Genomic DNA, 14,646 nt, shown 5'->3' on the forward strand with positions numbered 1-14,646 from the left:
AGAGAATATAGAAGATAGCGACGCGTTTGAAGAATAATGTCTTGTTCTACTTAATAAGAAAAATTGTGGTAGTGTTGCGTAATATTATTGCAAAGGTGGGGTGTGGTGGTGGAGCTGACGACTCGGTGGGGTTGACGACTCGGTGGTGAAACACGTTATACTTATATTCTAACTTTGTGAGAGGATATCTCAAATCTTAAGTTTCTAAGATATAACTACTATAATAAGATAAGTTTTATAACTATATCTTAATAAAATAATTAAGATTATTCTTATACTACTAGCTTAACACCTAAGGTTAAGTAAAAATAAGGCTATCTTTCTTTTTAGCTATCTTAACGCTATTTAGTCCAAAGTGTTATAATTCAGTACATTGAAGCTCGAATGCGTACGTATATGTACAATTCTAGATGCTGAATCGAATTATGACGTGCAAAAGATCTTATCAGCCTTGTTGTGGCTGTGTCAAGCAAGGTAAAGCAATGTTGCCACCCTGACTGGTATCTCCAACCAATCATCAAGTGGCTACTCAGCACGCGCGTTGAGAAAGGAATGTTGCTGCCTAGAATTTCGCTTATCAGCTTACCTATGAGTCATCTAAGCCTTCGTTCTCGCTGATTACTTATTCCTGATGAACCCAAGCCAAAGCTGTGTTTGTTTCAACATTGTCCCCTCTATCAACCTGTTTAATATCCACGAAACTTTCCAGTGTCAAATTACACGTAGGCTCAAGAGTTGTTATTTGGAGTTTGAATAAGTGTCTATTCAGATAAACAATAGCACTCTAGTCTGTTCTGAATTTCCTGTGATACGATGACTCCTTTCCGTCCTCACACCTGTAGGAAGTGTAGGAGGATTGTAATCGATGGTACTGGTCCCGAAGTCGACCTTTCCTTGGAGTTTTCATATCGCAAAGTTAAAAAACTTAGCAAAGATTGCAAGTTCTTCCGTTGGACTTTGAGATCGTCAGCCAAGCGTCTACGTGCATCATACAAATTGAGTTTATCTATATCAACCGATTCCGAGGACCTTGTATATCTTAACGTAGGGTGGATGGATGAATATGATAAGCACGTGTCACCAGGTGACGGAAAGCGACAGCTGCACATCTTTAGTACGGAACGTAAGTTGTCAACAGTCACATGCTATGCTCATGGCTAACAAACGCAGATGGAGATGCTGCCGAATACATTAAATCAAGGCCCCTCACACGATCTCGAGCGTCATCAGTCACACTAGAAAAGTGTTTGGAACATTACAAAAGTTGTTTAAATCACGAAATGTGTAAGGAGGCCCTGAGGAGTAACAAAAGAAACACAGCACCTAAAAGTCTCCTCGAGATTCGACAAAATTCAGAACTGTATTTATACACAGTCCCTCAAGGGGAAAATCCCCTCTACGCAGCATTGACCTACTGTTGGGGTAATTCACAGCAACAGCAAAATGCAAAAACGACAAGCGAAAATGTTAAGAATCGGCATGGCGGAATAGACAAACGCCAGCTACCGCAAACGATTATAGATGCTGTCAAAATAGCTCGGACACTAGAGTTGTCTTACCTTTGGGTAGATGCGCTCTGTATCGTCCAAGACAATGTGTTGGAACAGGAATCGGAAATGTCAAAAATGGAAAGCATTTATAGTGCAGCCACTATTACCATCTCAGCAGCTAGCGCTAATGATAGTGCAGAGGGGTTTCTTGGGGATCGTGACCTTAAGAAAGCGTATGGTAATCTGTTCAAGCTTCCGTATCACAACAAGCGTGCCGGTCATGTGGTGAAAGGTTGGTTATTACTCTCTGAGCACCCCATCGCAGATACGTATGAAGAAAATATCGACAAAAGAGCATGGACAATGCAGGAAGACATGCTCTCGGTCCGTCTTTTACGATTCGGTTCAAAGCAGACGACTTGGCGGTGCCTACATCTATCCGAAAGCCTGGATGGAGGAGGTTATCCAATGTTAAAAAATAAGGATCCTGATTTTTCCGTGGATGATCCTCACCGAAAGATCGAAGTGCAGTCTAATGTCTCGTATAGTGGTTCATTGGGTGGCTCATGCGTAAAGATAAACTGGCTAGACGCCGTAACCGAGTATACACGTCGAAAACTCACGATACCAAGCGACAGACTGCCTGCTTGTGCGGCGCTTGCAAAGAACTTTGGAGATATAATGGGCTTCGATTCATCCCATTACCTTGCAGGGTTATGGAAAGACGACATATGTGCACAACTTCTATGGCGTCGCCTAGAAGCGAGACAGGCGGAAAGTACATGTGGCCCCTCTTGGTCCTGGTCGTCCATTAACGGACCCGTAGAATTCTTCGAACGTTATCTTTTGGAGGACTGCAACTTTGAAGTAGATGCTGCAGCAAAATATGTAGGCAGCTATAGGGACTCCATGCCTAACGATCATAAATACTCTGACGTTGGATCAGGCCGCCTTCAGTTAAATGGTCGACTGAAAGAGGCACACTGGGATTCTCTCTCTCTTCGACGAAGCATTAGCAATGTTGATGTCTTACCCTTGAGGATATATTGGGATGTATCTGGTGGCGTTAGTTCACGAACTGTGTGGTGTTTTGAAATAATTGGGTCATATATTTCGTTGGGCCTAGTACTTAGAAGAGAAAAGCAGAAAGGATACAAGCGCGTTGGCTATTTTGAATGCTCTATGGAGGAGAGCACGCTGGCCATGAAGTCCTTCTTTGATGAGACTGAGCCTCAGACTATTGAAATCTACTAGGTACATACTTGTAGTTACTATTTTTTTTAAATTCAGATGTCTCCGTTAGTGGCAAAGACGTCCACTTGGAAACAATGATGATCGTGAGGCTGCGCTTAGTATGAAGCCAGTTTTGCTAGTGACTGTAACGGCAACTACTTAACTTACATCCCTTTGTGCAGAAATAACTGGTGTGGCAGAATACCATTTTATAAGCAAGTAGATAGTAGCCAGAAGACCTTATTCAGATATATCCACGAGCTTCCATTATCTTCACTTCCACCATGTTCTAGCTTCGGCGATTAGCTCCTAGTCCGGCCGGTTTGCAGACACGCTTTATGTGCTAACTCTATAGCATCTATTCCTATTAGCTTTGTGCTCTTGCGAAAAATAAAGCAGCTTACTTTGAGCTGTTACTTTGTTAAGTCCCATGCTTATTCCCAGGTCTAATAACACTTCCAGCAGTTCCTTCGTCGTCGCCCTCAATATCTCATCCGCCCTCGCCCTCATATCCCCTTTCCATGCTTCTTCGTCCATCGGCCCAACATGCCTTGGCTCTGGCAATAAGTGAAGTCCGTATTTGTGTGGTACTTTCACTACTACCTCGAAGAATGTATCATAAACGGATCTGCTATAATCGACCTGGATATTAAGGGGCATTTCGGGGAAATTGATCCGCGAATAGGTAAGCCCCATTAGACCAAAAACTTTGTCGCGTGGATCTTCGCAACCACAAGTATGAAAATCGCGAAACAAATCAATCAAGTCGCGGGGCCGTATGTTGTCCTTGAACTGTGCACTTAGTAATGACGCAGCAACCGACCGAGCTGCCTGCAGCTGTTGCATGTCATCTTTGGACATGTGTGTTAGAGCGCCTTGCATGTCTGACCAAAGTAGCCATCCTCCACCTTCCACGAGAACCCGAAAAAAAGGGGCAAGTAAGATTTCTTGTACGATCCACAGACGTGTGAAGTAGGGATTGCACAGTATTGGCACCAAAGCTTCCGGGCTGAATGATGTGCTAAAATCCCGTGCAGCTATTGAGCAGACGTCCGAACCATCTAGGCTGCCGATCCATGTGATGACGGATTTGCATTGCTTGTAGATCCTTGACATAAGGTTAACCTGGTGGTTTCGTTCACGAACATTCGATTGATCGATACAGATTTGATCGACCCACAGTAGTTCTCCGCTTTCGTCATGATTTCCGTACGAAGGTGGCCTGTATCTGTTTACCGCAGATCTGTTCGCGCCAGTGTATTCATGCAGAAATCGATGAAGATTCTGTCGGATGTGCAAACACTTGCCCTGTATGAGCAGAGGATATGTCGGTTGTGGACATCCCCATACATACGAGAGAGCTCTGTACTTTGGAAGTGTGTCGAGGTCGTGAATCACGATATCGCATCTGAGCTTCTCACTAGTACTTGTCTTTAGTAGTCTAAGTAGACGGATCTGTTGCTTGGTTTCGTCAAGCGGCTGATACTCGAAGATAGGAACGTCATAGATAGTTGTTGATCGTATGCCGGTTGCATTTGGATCCGCGGATTCTGGAAAATCTCCAAGCTCCATAATTGTAGATATTTTTGGACTGACTTTTGACGTGGGGTAGGTAGCTTGTGGGCTGGGTGGATGCTTTTAGGACATGAAGAACTTGGGTTGGGGTGGCTTAATGCATTGCCTTTGGCGCCCCCGTGCACAGCGCGTACGCAGAACACCAAAACACCTAACCACCAACCAAATTCAACGTGTCGTTACTCTCTCAATACAAACACTATCGACAAAGCAACTAAATGTCTGTGGCTGCCTGAAGTAGTGAAACAACACATTTGAGACGACGTTGCTCTCAAGTACCGCTGCAGCGGCAGTGCAGTAAGTGTCTCGAAGATGGCAAGGCGTTTCACGCGCCAGAGTTGGGCTGTGCTAAGCTCTAGGCGTCAGGTCACTGGCTATCTTGAGCATACCCCTATTTAGCTATCCCGGGAACCAAGACTATGTCAGCACTGCTCATTAGTGCATTAGATACGGATATACTAGACTATGTAGCTATCACGCATAAATCAGTCCATAGACTAACCTCTATAGCTAGTAAGTAGGCTTAGAAGATTCTATTCAATACCCAGACGTATGTAGGAGCAATAGACATATTATAATAGATAGTACTAATAGTAGCGACCTTATAACTCGCAAGGCATATGATTAAGATAAAGTAGGTGGCTTCGCAGATTTAGAGAGAAAGTGTCTTCACCGTTGTGGTTTTTACATAAGTAGGCATACACCTACTTAGAATCAATTCTAAAATGCACTTAAATAGACTAATATAATAATTATAGTATTTACAAGCTATAATAGCGCTACAGAGTTGAGGTACCTCTAATTTTGTCTGTTACGGCGGTTGTTCTGTTACGAAGGGATGTAAATTGATTACATCCAACAATCTCATCGCGCATCATAGGCATCTTAGGACCGCCAGATTTTGCAATGCTGTCCTAGTCGTCTTAAATTAGTATAAAGTTTTCGGGTATACATCACTCACTCGTACACACTTGTTAATTATGAAATTCATCACACGTGTCATAAACGATAAACATATGCTCAAACTTTCATTTAATTCAAAAGCTCCATCCCATTACCCCATTGTACCTCCAAACCCCAATCGCTTACTAAGTCTCTCGAGTCTCCTAGGTCTCCTATCTCTCCTTTGCCTGCTTCATAGCAAGGTATTCTGCCAGCGTGTACTCTACTGCCTCTTCGTGGCTCCAGCTGGGAAGCAGGTTACGTACCTTAAGTGTCTGAACCGCAGCCTCTACATCTGCCTCGGTGTAGGTAGTTTCTCCAGTCATCTCGAGCATAATCACTGCGGCGTCGAGTTCCCTCAGAGTAAAGGTCTTGGTCTTTTGAGGAGCCATGTTTATTCTGCTCGTGGTGTAATTTTGTAGTGTTATGTGGTAATTTTATGTCTATAGTAAGGTATTTATCGTATTTAGTGTGATTGCTGTGTTCATTGGGGAGGTAGATAGGGACTGGCTGGTCATATTTTATGTAGTGAAGGTGCAGATGAACAAGAGCGCTGTGAAAGAGATTTTAAAAATGAATAATGGATGGCATTGTTGATCAAGGACGTAAGTTGAATGCTCAGGCTCACACACGGCTAAACGTATACTACATGTAAAATTTCTAATACAAGCATTGTTTCCGAGAGGGAACAATGTATCTCTAGCTCGAGAACACAAGGTGTTCAGCTCCTTCTGGGATACAATCGCTTGCGAACAGGGTAGAGACTCGTTCACCACCCTAGCTATACCTAAAACGGTGGGCAAATGGAGATGGAAAACGGAGAAACTGAACGGGCTCTTAGTCCGCAAGCTTACTTAAACTGTTTCTGAGTACTCCCCATGAAATAACTAAAAAGGGCAGTTCTCCGTATGTGGAGAAGTTATCGCCAAGAGAAGCGGTACAATCGATCTTGTAGTGCAATCTCACCAGATCGGCATGTAATACACCGGGATAAAGCCGTCGAAGCAACAGTCATTTACTATACAAAGTCCGCCATTTCTCAGCACTGTAAAATAAACATTGTCTATTTAAAAAGGGGAGAATAATCTAGCCAATGAGAGACATAGTTCCAAATTGACGATACCCGTTAGTTACGCTCTCTCTCTCTCTCTCTTTCTCTCTCTTCTCTAACAAACCGGAAGTCCTGGCAATGCACATAAGAGTAAGTTGACTTCAACGACGGCACACATACAAAGCACGCGCATGCACTTACTAAAAGAAGATAAGCACTTTTCTATTATCTCTTTTTGCCAAGACGGCTTTCTCTACTTATTTTACTTAGAACTAAAGTTTAATGTAAGGTAAAAAAGGTTTCAAAGCACTTAGCAGATATCTTTCATAGCCTATGGCTCTTTAGCAGAAAATGATCAAGACTTGTAGAGAAGCTCCACCAGGAAAAGTTAAGAAGAGCTACCGAATGTAGTAGGGAAACGTTTTTTGTTACAGAAAACTAACTAACTAATCTATTGCGGTACATGGCCAAGATTTTGTGCCGTGGAGACACTAGAATGATGATTAGGCTCTTCTTCGGATCATTCTATCCCTAATTTACCACCGAGAAATACTTGGCTGTTCTTGACAACCACAACTCTACAAACTATAGCTCGTACTCTCTTTCCCAGTTTGTATCCTCCCCTTGCTAGTGCCCCACGCACAATACTTCTGCCATATACCATAGTAAATAGCATTTGTTACTTCAACAGGGACCCCTTACATCTTCCGTTGGATACGACAAGACGCAGTATAGTATGTACTCTAGTAGTTTCGACCCTTCAAGCTACAAAACCCCCCTCACAGCCCTCCTCCTTTCCCTCACCCCCAACTCTACGAAGAGAAAAAAACTCCCCATTTAATCAAAGTCCTTGCAAACCCACAACAATGAGACTCCTCACCCTCATCCTCAGCCTTACCACAACATCTCTCGCCCTAACCACCGGGTCATCCCTCGGCCTCGACCTCCTCGAACAAGATGGCTCCATCCGCCACATCGACGACGCATCGTAACTCAGCGGACAAAACTGGCCTCAGTGCTGTAGCATGAATTGGGCGACGCCGTGCTTCTGTTCCAGCAATTGTCATAGCTGTAGTGTATGTGTATCCTTTTCTTTTCCCTCTTTCCTTTGGAAAAAGGGCGGTGGCGGATAAGGGTGTGGGAAGGGGGGATATACTAAAGTAAAGAGGGGAGAGATATATAAGCTAATAGAATGCTTGTGTTATAGAGAACATGTTGCTAGGGAAATAATTACTGGCTTTTTAAATACGGACTGAGGGATGGAAGGGGAGGTCTGGACTAGGGTGGTTACGCAGTTATGAGGAGGGAGAGGTGAAGATAAGGAGTGGGTTTTTTGGAGCACAGACTTTGCACACTATTAGGGTGATTTATAAATAACAGGGGGTGTAAAAGGGAGTTTTTTTTTCAAAAGAAAATTAACTGAATTGTTGATGAAGAGCGTGAGTCGGACAATGTTGTTGATCTTTACGTCGGAGTGAAAGGGTTGGGGTTTTGGTGCAAAGACTTAGTCAAAACATTATGTGGTGGAGCCACTTGATACCGACAGCCTTTTTGCCGTGCGATGTTGTAATCGGCGAATCTCGATCAAATACACGCCGAGAAATGGTACAGGTTGGCTTTCACAATGAGGAACAATGTCCTCTAATAATCTATTTCATCTGGCCAAGGTTTTCTTTCTTGTTGATTTGACAACCTTGTATCTTATTCATGAAGCTCACCCATTCTCACTATCTTGCACATACCTCGACTCTTCAAATCTCATCGCTATCATTCCACTTCTCCTCGCTCCCCTCTTCAGCCACCTCATCCTCCCAGTTTTGATTTACCCACCCCTCCCACTTGCCTTCTCTAGCCCTCTCCTTCAGGACCGCATTCTTCGGGTACTGATTAGGCCACCCATCCTCCCTCCACTCCTGCAGCCTAGTAGCCGCACGATGACCAAACTTGTCATTGCGGAACTCAATACGCGGCATAGCGTACAGCGGCTCAATCGGCGCCAGCAGCGTCCTTGTAAAAACGGCATTTCGAGGCCCAGCTCTAGAGAGGCCTAGTACAGTCTTTATTTTCGCCTTTGCCTCGGCGTAGATTTGCTGGTGGTTTGCGGGAGTAATCTTGCTCAGAGCTTCGGTGTAGATGTCCAGGACAGCGCCGCGGTCGCGAGGACAGCAGATTTTGCTGTTGAGATCGCTGGGGACTGATTTTGTGAAGCGGAAACGCTCTCTATGGAGTTTGCTGAGTGTCTGTTGTAGAGATCCTTGTCGTTTACCATCTATCCCTGGCGAAGTGGGGAGGCTGTTTACATCGTTTCCGAATTGGAAGTCGGACCATGTCAGCCCAGTTTGCCTTGGAGGCGGGAGTGATGGTGGAGTTGATTGAGCAAGTTTGAGTTGCGACATGATGCCTGGCTAGGTTGTTGTGTTGAGAGAGGGTGGAGCTAGTTAAGTGAATGGTCTTGAAAGATATTGATATAGGGCGGTGGAGCATCCACTGTTCACTTAGTGTAACGCTATTCACTCATACCAACAAGCGCGTGATGCGCCAATGCTTGCCCAGGCGCAAATTTTAGTCAGCGGAGAGTTGGTGCTGATAACGAAACGGGAAGGAGCGCTAGTGCTGCCCAGATATACACTTCTCACAGTGGCCAAGCGACATCACTGTACACTCCATCATGAAGTTAGACTTCTTTCAGGCTATATCATTGTCAACACATATGTCTTTGAACATGTGAGAATCTGATCAGTGTGCTCGTCGCAGTGAAGTGTCTGGCAGAAGTGAAAGGAAGCTTCCGATTTTCTGTCGGGCCAAGTCAATATTAATGAAATCACAAACAACATGCCCTTTGGTTCAAGGTTCTATTGCTCTCTTCGTCTTTCTATTGTGTTCCCGAATATCACTGAGAAACGTAACTTTCGGTGAACCCAGAAAATATATCCATGACCATCAAGTCTCCTTTTTCCTGCGCGACATCAACGATATCATTCCTGCGCGTCGTTCCCAGCAGACATCGACTCTCCAGGTCCAGTGTGTTCTGCTTCCAAGTTTTCGGCTGATGAAATCGCTTTAGCCATGTTTGGGTCGAGCCCATGAAGCGCCAACTGTTGATGTCCCTTGATATGTTCGGCAAGCGCAGCCTCGATGCGATGATAAAGTGAAATTTTACCCGCTACGATGTCGGCTGCCCATTTCTTCATCATCTGTCCTGGCATCCTATTCGGATGACCCTGTATATCGAGTTAGCATCGCCTGTTTTTGTCTAGCTGAACGTATCTCTCACCTTTACGACAATAGGCTCACCGCGTCCCACTGCTGCAACACGCTCCTTCATGACCTCATAGAATCGACCGGAGAAGTATGAGGCGGCATCGCTGATATCCACCCCCTCATCCGTAACGATACCAATGTCTTCTTGGATTTTCAACATATCTTGGCGGAGGCCACAGAACAGCAAGATCCAGTCGTAGCGGTCTTCGTCTGTGGTTTCTCCTATGCAATATCTGTTAGTACGGCGACGGTACACGATGTATATGAACACGGCAAATTTTGATACCGTATTCGGCAAAGTACATGGCGTCAATATCCTGCTGGGGCAAGAAGCTTGAAAAGTCGCTTCCAGGCTGCGGGGTCAGTGTTTGCATGGGCGGTTGCTCAGAGGCAACATTGTCACTGGTCTTGTCAGTGTTTGTCGCCATGTCGGAAGCGACACGGCTAGAGGTTCGTTGCGGCGAGATGTGTTCAAAAGGGCTTGTTGTTTTCTGTGCGCTCTTCTACTACGAATCTGGACGCACGGACCTCAGCGACTCTGATAGTGAAGAAGACTATTTGGTTTGTAGAAGTGGCGCACGGGCCACTTTCACTTTGATGGTGAAGGAGACTATCTGGCAGCAGACGGCTCGGCATGGATACACCAGCCATGGTGTCCGATTACTGGCTGACGGATTTGGTCGACGGACAGAACAGATGGACGGCAAATACGAGGGAATACACGCGTGATTGGCGACCTAAAAAAAGCTACGACCAAGGGGCAGCCAAACGATACCGTATTCGCCAGCGCATGTACATTTTGGCATGTACTTAGTGGCATACATTGTAGTAAGACACTGCCCATTTTGTCACTGATTTCGTCCACAACAAATTCGCAACAAGAACAAAGCAGATGATGGCCACGGCATGCATAATTGCGTAGACAAGATGGCACCTGAGACGAGCAGAAGCATGGCCATCCCAGGCCCCCGACGCGTGTCGCCGTTTTGCCAAAGCGCATGCAAGCCGCCCCCGCCCGCCACAGCACATGCCCAGGGGCTCTTCCGGACGGTCCTGGTGGGGCTTAGCTCAGCGCATCCCTGACTACGACGGTTGGCGACACGCGCCTTTTTCAGATGCAACCACGGCCATTGCCATGGCCTGAAACTGTCAAACTGGTCGTTTGTTAAAATCTCTTGGTCTCCGCATCCTCGATTCGCATCTTCACTCACCCTCATGCCCCGCCGCACTCGCTAACCATCATGTCGGCCTTCCGCAAACACATGCCGCGCACCACCCGCTTACTCGTCAGCGTCTTCTTCCTCTACATCTTCGTCTGGGTTAAGGGATGGCCGCGCATCTACGACGAGGAAGAGCTGCCTGCTGTCCAGCGCCCCCAGCAGCAGGGCGCCCCTGTCGGCCCTTACCAGGTTGAGCGCGACCAACTCGTCGTCTCCGTCACTACCACCGCCATCAACGTTCACTCCAAGGTCGCACCCCTCATCCTTAACACCGCCAACGAAGACCATGGCATGCTGCTGCTCTTCTCAGACCTTCAGTCCCAGGTTGGCGCCTGGCCTATCTTCGACGTCGTCTGGCGCCTTACCGCCGATGTCGTCTTGCACATTGACGAGTTGAAGAGATACCGCACCCAGCTTGACTTTGCGCGGAGGAGCATCCCCTTGCAAAACCTCGTAAAGGCGGACCCGGAGGAAGAGAGAAAGGATATGTTGATCCTGGACAAGTACAAGGTCCTACAGACAATGAATGCGGCCTGGGAATACCGACCCGGCCGCAGCTGGTACATTTTTGTCGACGATGAAACATACGTCAACAGGCCAAACTTGATCGAATGGCTCGGCCAGCACAATCCCGACGCAAAGCACTACTTTGCAAACCCACCCATACCCGCCGAGACTCTCGTTCCCGACCCATTCGCTCCCTCGGGCACCTCCTTCATCGTGTCGCGCAAGGCCATGGCGGAGCTGTTTGTAGACCGCAAAGACTACATCAAGAAATGGGCAAAGCACATTCCAGAATATACATCGGCATATCATTTAGTCACAAGTGTGTTGCAGGAGGAGCTCAACATGACCGCCGTTCCCGTATGGCCCGGCATTACCGGCTACGATCCTAGCACTGCGCCTTTCCATCCTTCGCTATGGTGCGAGCAAGTCATGATCATGCACCATGTCACACCAAGCATGGGTGGAGATCTGGCTAAATTGGAGAGAGAACAGCCCGCGCACCAGCCTATGCGCTTTGCAGACCTATGGAGCCGCTTCTTCACCCCGGAAGACCTAAACTCTACACGAAACAACTGGGACAATCTGTCCTCCGAAGCGTCAAACGGACGCTGGAACATCTTATTTGAAAACAACGAAGGCGCCAAGGACCGTGCCAAGTCAGGCGAAGAGTCACCAGAAGCATGCCAAAAATCGTGCGAGGCCAGCACATATTGTGTACAGTGGTCGTATTCGTCGATTCCCCAAACCAATTGGAATGACAACCCCGAAACAAAATGTCATCTCAGCAGCAGCATACGCTTTGGGGCCTATGTCAAGCCCAAAGAGGTGCAAGGAACTGACGGAAAGCAGACATTGAGTTGGAAGAGTGGATGGAAAAAGGCAAGGTTTCATAGTTGGGCAAGACGACAGCGATGCAATCAACATCTCCAGTAGGCCCTTTGTAGTACTTTGTTTTGCAGCGTTTTAGCGTTTCGTATTCTTCTGCATAATTTTTCCATTTTCTTTTCTTCCATCTTGTTTTGACTAGGCAGATCCCCTGCTCCTGAATTGATAGAGCGAGGTTATAGAAAGAGTAGATACCTGGGTGAACTCGCATTGGCTAGCCAACGTCCAGGAATTCGAGTACATGGAGGTCAATAATAGATTCAGCCGTCCCTCCCCCAAATGCTTAGTATAACGCGTGAGCACGTGTCTTCGCTTACTTAGACCCCAGCCATCCCCAGCCGTCCTCACAGCACGTACCAGCCTTGCAACCTGTCCTTCTCCCGTTTCTTGCTCAAGGCTCGATTGTATGCAGTCTAATCGGCCCGCTGCCTCTGCCCTGGGACCCGGTATCCCGTGAATTACATGCGCTGTGGAGAGAGGGGCTGGAACGTGTACGTGGCTCAGACCATACCTACGCGCAGACCCGCTTCGCGGTCCGTCAACACCAACAACTTTGCGCTCATTGCTCCTATCACCAACATCGCTACAATCACCATAAAAGCCGCTGAAAACAAATGAAAATGTCCATTTGATAACACTCAGCCATCTTTCCAAGGCCTATAATGTCACTCAACGACCTTCGGAAAGGCATAGCCTCTTATGGCGCAGGACCACAGCTGGATGCTCTGCCATCGGCAGATGGTATGACCTGGGTCCCGCAACCAGGCGCAAATCCTGCATTTTCTCTTTTAATTGGCAGCCTTGATGGGCAACAAATACTTGCCTACTTGACTCGATACGGAGAGAAGCCGCGAGAAGTGCGCTATTGTACGAGGCCTCCTCCTGATAGGCCCTTCAACAAGTCTACATCGTCAATGTCCACAGTTACCCAAGACGACGTCATGAAGGCATCTCTGCTTTCGCCATTTAAGTACCTTGCAGAAAATTCTAAGCCCATGAAGCGCAAGTTTAGCATGCTTATCCGGTGGTACTTTTTGATAAAGGGGTATATTGATGGCCTCGAGGGCGACCAAGGAGACTTTTGCAAAAGATTTAGCTCTGCAGTCAAGAGAATTGAGGAAGAGAAGCATGACGAGGAAGATGGTACTCAGAATCGCACGAGGCGAAACCGCGAAGCCATAGAAGAAAGCCCGGAGCCCGAAGACGCGGATAGTACTTACACCTTGCGCTCCAGCAGCCGTACTGGTAAGACGCACGTGACAAATGGCGACAAATCTGAGCCACAAAGCCCTTCAGTAAGATCGTCACGGGAGTTGAGGACCAGCAAGGGCAATCACGACCTCGAGCGTTTACTGGAGTACTTGAAAGACCACAACGCATTATATCTCCTAGACAACTTACCTGAAGTGTCGGAGATGCAATTTGTGGGCCAAACATCTATACCCGAAGCCCAGCCGATGAAGCTTTTTGTTGGACGCGAAGCGAAATCCGGCGATGATATATACGCCTACATGGTCAGTCTAGCGCGTGGCTTCCACGAAGTTCGATTCTACGTCCAAACCGCGCTCGACGAGGAGCCCATGAAAACCGAAACAGTCTCCAAACAGCGCCTCCTTCACCCATTCAGCAAGTGCTATCCAAAGCAACCCTGCGTCCTAGAACAGTCTGATAGAGCCAGACTGACTCTCATGGTAAAATTCTACTTCATCTCCGCAGGCATCGCAACCGACTGCGTCCTCAAAGAAACGAAAAAATACCCAGAACGCCTACGCGTCGCACTCGACTACATCGCCGACCGTATGGGTCCCGCCGCCGCCAAACCGCCCTCACACACCAAAGATGAAGACGATGGCGCTACTTCCACCTCAGCCCCCAACAACCCCCCAAAACACCGTCTCTCAAGCGAAAGCTCCTACATCGACGAAAGCGACATCCAGTCCACCCTCGCCCTCGAACCCCCCCGCCTCCCCCACCACACCCGCACCCCAAAATCTACCTCAATCTTCGCCCGTAAATCCGCCTACTCCACCGCCCCACGCTCCCAACTCCCCTCCCGCACAACCTCCCCCTCCACCTTCCCCCCCATCACCACCACCCTCGACCCCTCCACCTCCACTTTCCCGCCCCCCTCCGACATCATCACCACCACCACTACCACCCCTTCAACCCCATCCATGCACCCCCACCGCAGCACCCCAAAACGCTCAGCCGAAGACGCAGAATTCGAAGATCTCGCCCGCATCGTCATGAAGGAGCAGACTCTCACCCGTGAAATCAACGCCCTCCAGCATGAAATGGATGTCCTTGAGGAGAGAAAGAGTATCTGGATGGAGAAGTGGCAGGCCCAGTTTGAGACTGTCAATGAAAAGTTGGAGGCGGTCACGCGCGAGAGGGTTGGTGTGAGGATGCAGTTTAAGAAGCAGAGGTTGGGGGGTGGTGAGGAGTAAGGACTGATGAAGTAATGTTTCTTTTTTGGGGGGGG

At 47.4% G+C, this 14,646-nt stretch overlaps 9 protein-coding genes across 9 annotated transcripts; 3 read left to right on the forward strand and 6 right to left on the reverse strand.

The window, feature by feature from the left end:
• Nucleotides 1–813: 813 nt before the first annotated feature.
• COCCADRAFT_39573 (uncharacterized protein) lies at nucleotides 814–2,744 on the forward strand (the record flags this gene model as incomplete). The annotated part of the gene is made up of 2 exons (XM_007717359.1): nucleotides 814–1,123; nucleotides 1,171–2,744. The coding sequence occupies 2 exons, from the start codon at nucleotides 814–816 to the stop codon at nucleotides 2,742–2,744; spliced, it is 1,884 nt and encodes a 627-aa protein (XP_007715549.1).
• A 315-nt stretch (nucleotides 2,745–3,059) lies between these two features.
• COCCADRAFT_104653 (uncharacterized protein) lies at nucleotides 3,060–3,419 on the reverse strand (the record flags this gene model as incomplete). The annotated part of the gene is made up of 1 exon (XM_007717360.1): nucleotides 3,060–3,419. The coding sequence occupies one exon, from the start codon at nucleotides 3,417–3,419 to the stop codon at nucleotides 3,060–3,062; it is 360 nt and encodes a 119-aa protein (XP_007715550.1).
• A 378-nt stretch (nucleotides 3,420–3,797) lies between these two features.
• COCCADRAFT_43920 (uncharacterized protein) lies at nucleotides 3,798–4,295 on the reverse strand (the record flags this gene model as incomplete). The annotated part of the gene is made up of 1 exon (XM_007717361.1): nucleotides 3,798–4,295. A coding segment is annotated over one exon (498 nt), but the record flags the coding sequence as incomplete, so codon positions are not given.
• Nucleotides 4,296–5,077: 782 nt separating this feature from the next.
• On the reverse strand, nucleotides 5,078–5,632 carry COCCADRAFT_7746 (uncharacterized protein; the record flags this gene model as incomplete). The annotated part of the gene is made up of 2 exons (XM_007717351.1): nucleotides 5,078–5,212; nucleotides 5,507–5,632. 2 exons carry the CDS (start codon nucleotides 5,630–5,632, stop codon nucleotides 5,078–5,080), a joined length of 261 nt encoding a protein of 86 aa, XP_007715541.1.
• A 2,440-nt stretch (nucleotides 5,633–8,072) lies between these two features.
• Nucleotides 8,073–8,660, reverse strand: COCCADRAFT_68398 (uncharacterized protein; the record flags this gene model as incomplete). The annotated part of the gene is made up of 1 exon (XM_007717362.1): nucleotides 8,073–8,660. A coding segment is annotated over one exon (588 nt), but the record flags the coding sequence as incomplete, so codon positions are not given.
• Nucleotides 8,661–9,266: 606 nt separating this feature from the next.
• COCCADRAFT_7748 (uncharacterized protein) lies at nucleotides 9,267–9,980 on the reverse strand (the record flags this gene model as incomplete). Its single annotated transcript, XM_007717352.1, has 3 exons — nucleotides 9,267–9,512; nucleotides 9,566–9,774; nucleotides 9,839–9,980. 3 exons carry the CDS (start codon nucleotides 9,978–9,980, stop codon nucleotides 9,267–9,269), a joined length of 597 nt encoding a protein of 198 aa, XP_007715542.1.
• A 382-nt stretch (nucleotides 9,981–10,362) lies between these two features.
• Nucleotides 10,363–10,620, reverse strand: COCCADRAFT_104669 (uncharacterized protein; the record flags this gene model as incomplete). Its single annotated transcript, XM_007717363.1, has 1 exon — nucleotides 10,363–10,620. A coding segment is annotated over one exon (258 nt), but the record flags the coding sequence as incomplete, so codon positions are not given.
• A 173-nt stretch (nucleotides 10,621–10,793) lies between these two features.
• On the forward strand, nucleotides 10,794–12,212 carry COCCADRAFT_104633 (glycosyltransferase family 31 protein; the record flags this gene model as incomplete). Its single annotated transcript, XM_007717364.1, has 1 exon — nucleotides 10,794–12,212. The coding sequence occupies one exon, from the start codon at nucleotides 10,794–10,796 to the stop codon at nucleotides 12,210–12,212; it is 1,419 nt and encodes a 472-aa protein (XP_007715554.1).
• Nucleotides 12,213–12,826: 614 nt separating this feature from the next.
• Nucleotides 12,827–14,611, forward strand: COCCADRAFT_39577 (uncharacterized protein; the record flags this gene model as incomplete). The annotated part of the gene is made up of 1 exon (XM_007717365.1): nucleotides 12,827–14,611. The coding sequence occupies one exon, from the start codon at nucleotides 12,827–12,829 to the stop codon at nucleotides 14,609–14,611; it is 1,785 nt and encodes a 594-aa protein (XP_007715555.1).
• Between the last annotated feature and the right edge of the window lie 35 nt (nucleotides 14,612–14,646).

The sequence above is a fragment of the Bipolaris zeicola genome (assembly GCF_000523435.1).
Source record: "Bipolaris zeicola 26-R-13 unplaced genomic scaffold scaffold_176, whole genome shotgun sequence".
Classification (NCBI taxonomy): Eukaryota; Fungi; Ascomycota; class Dothideomycetes; order Pleosporales; family Pleosporaceae; genus Bipolaris; species Bipolaris zeicola.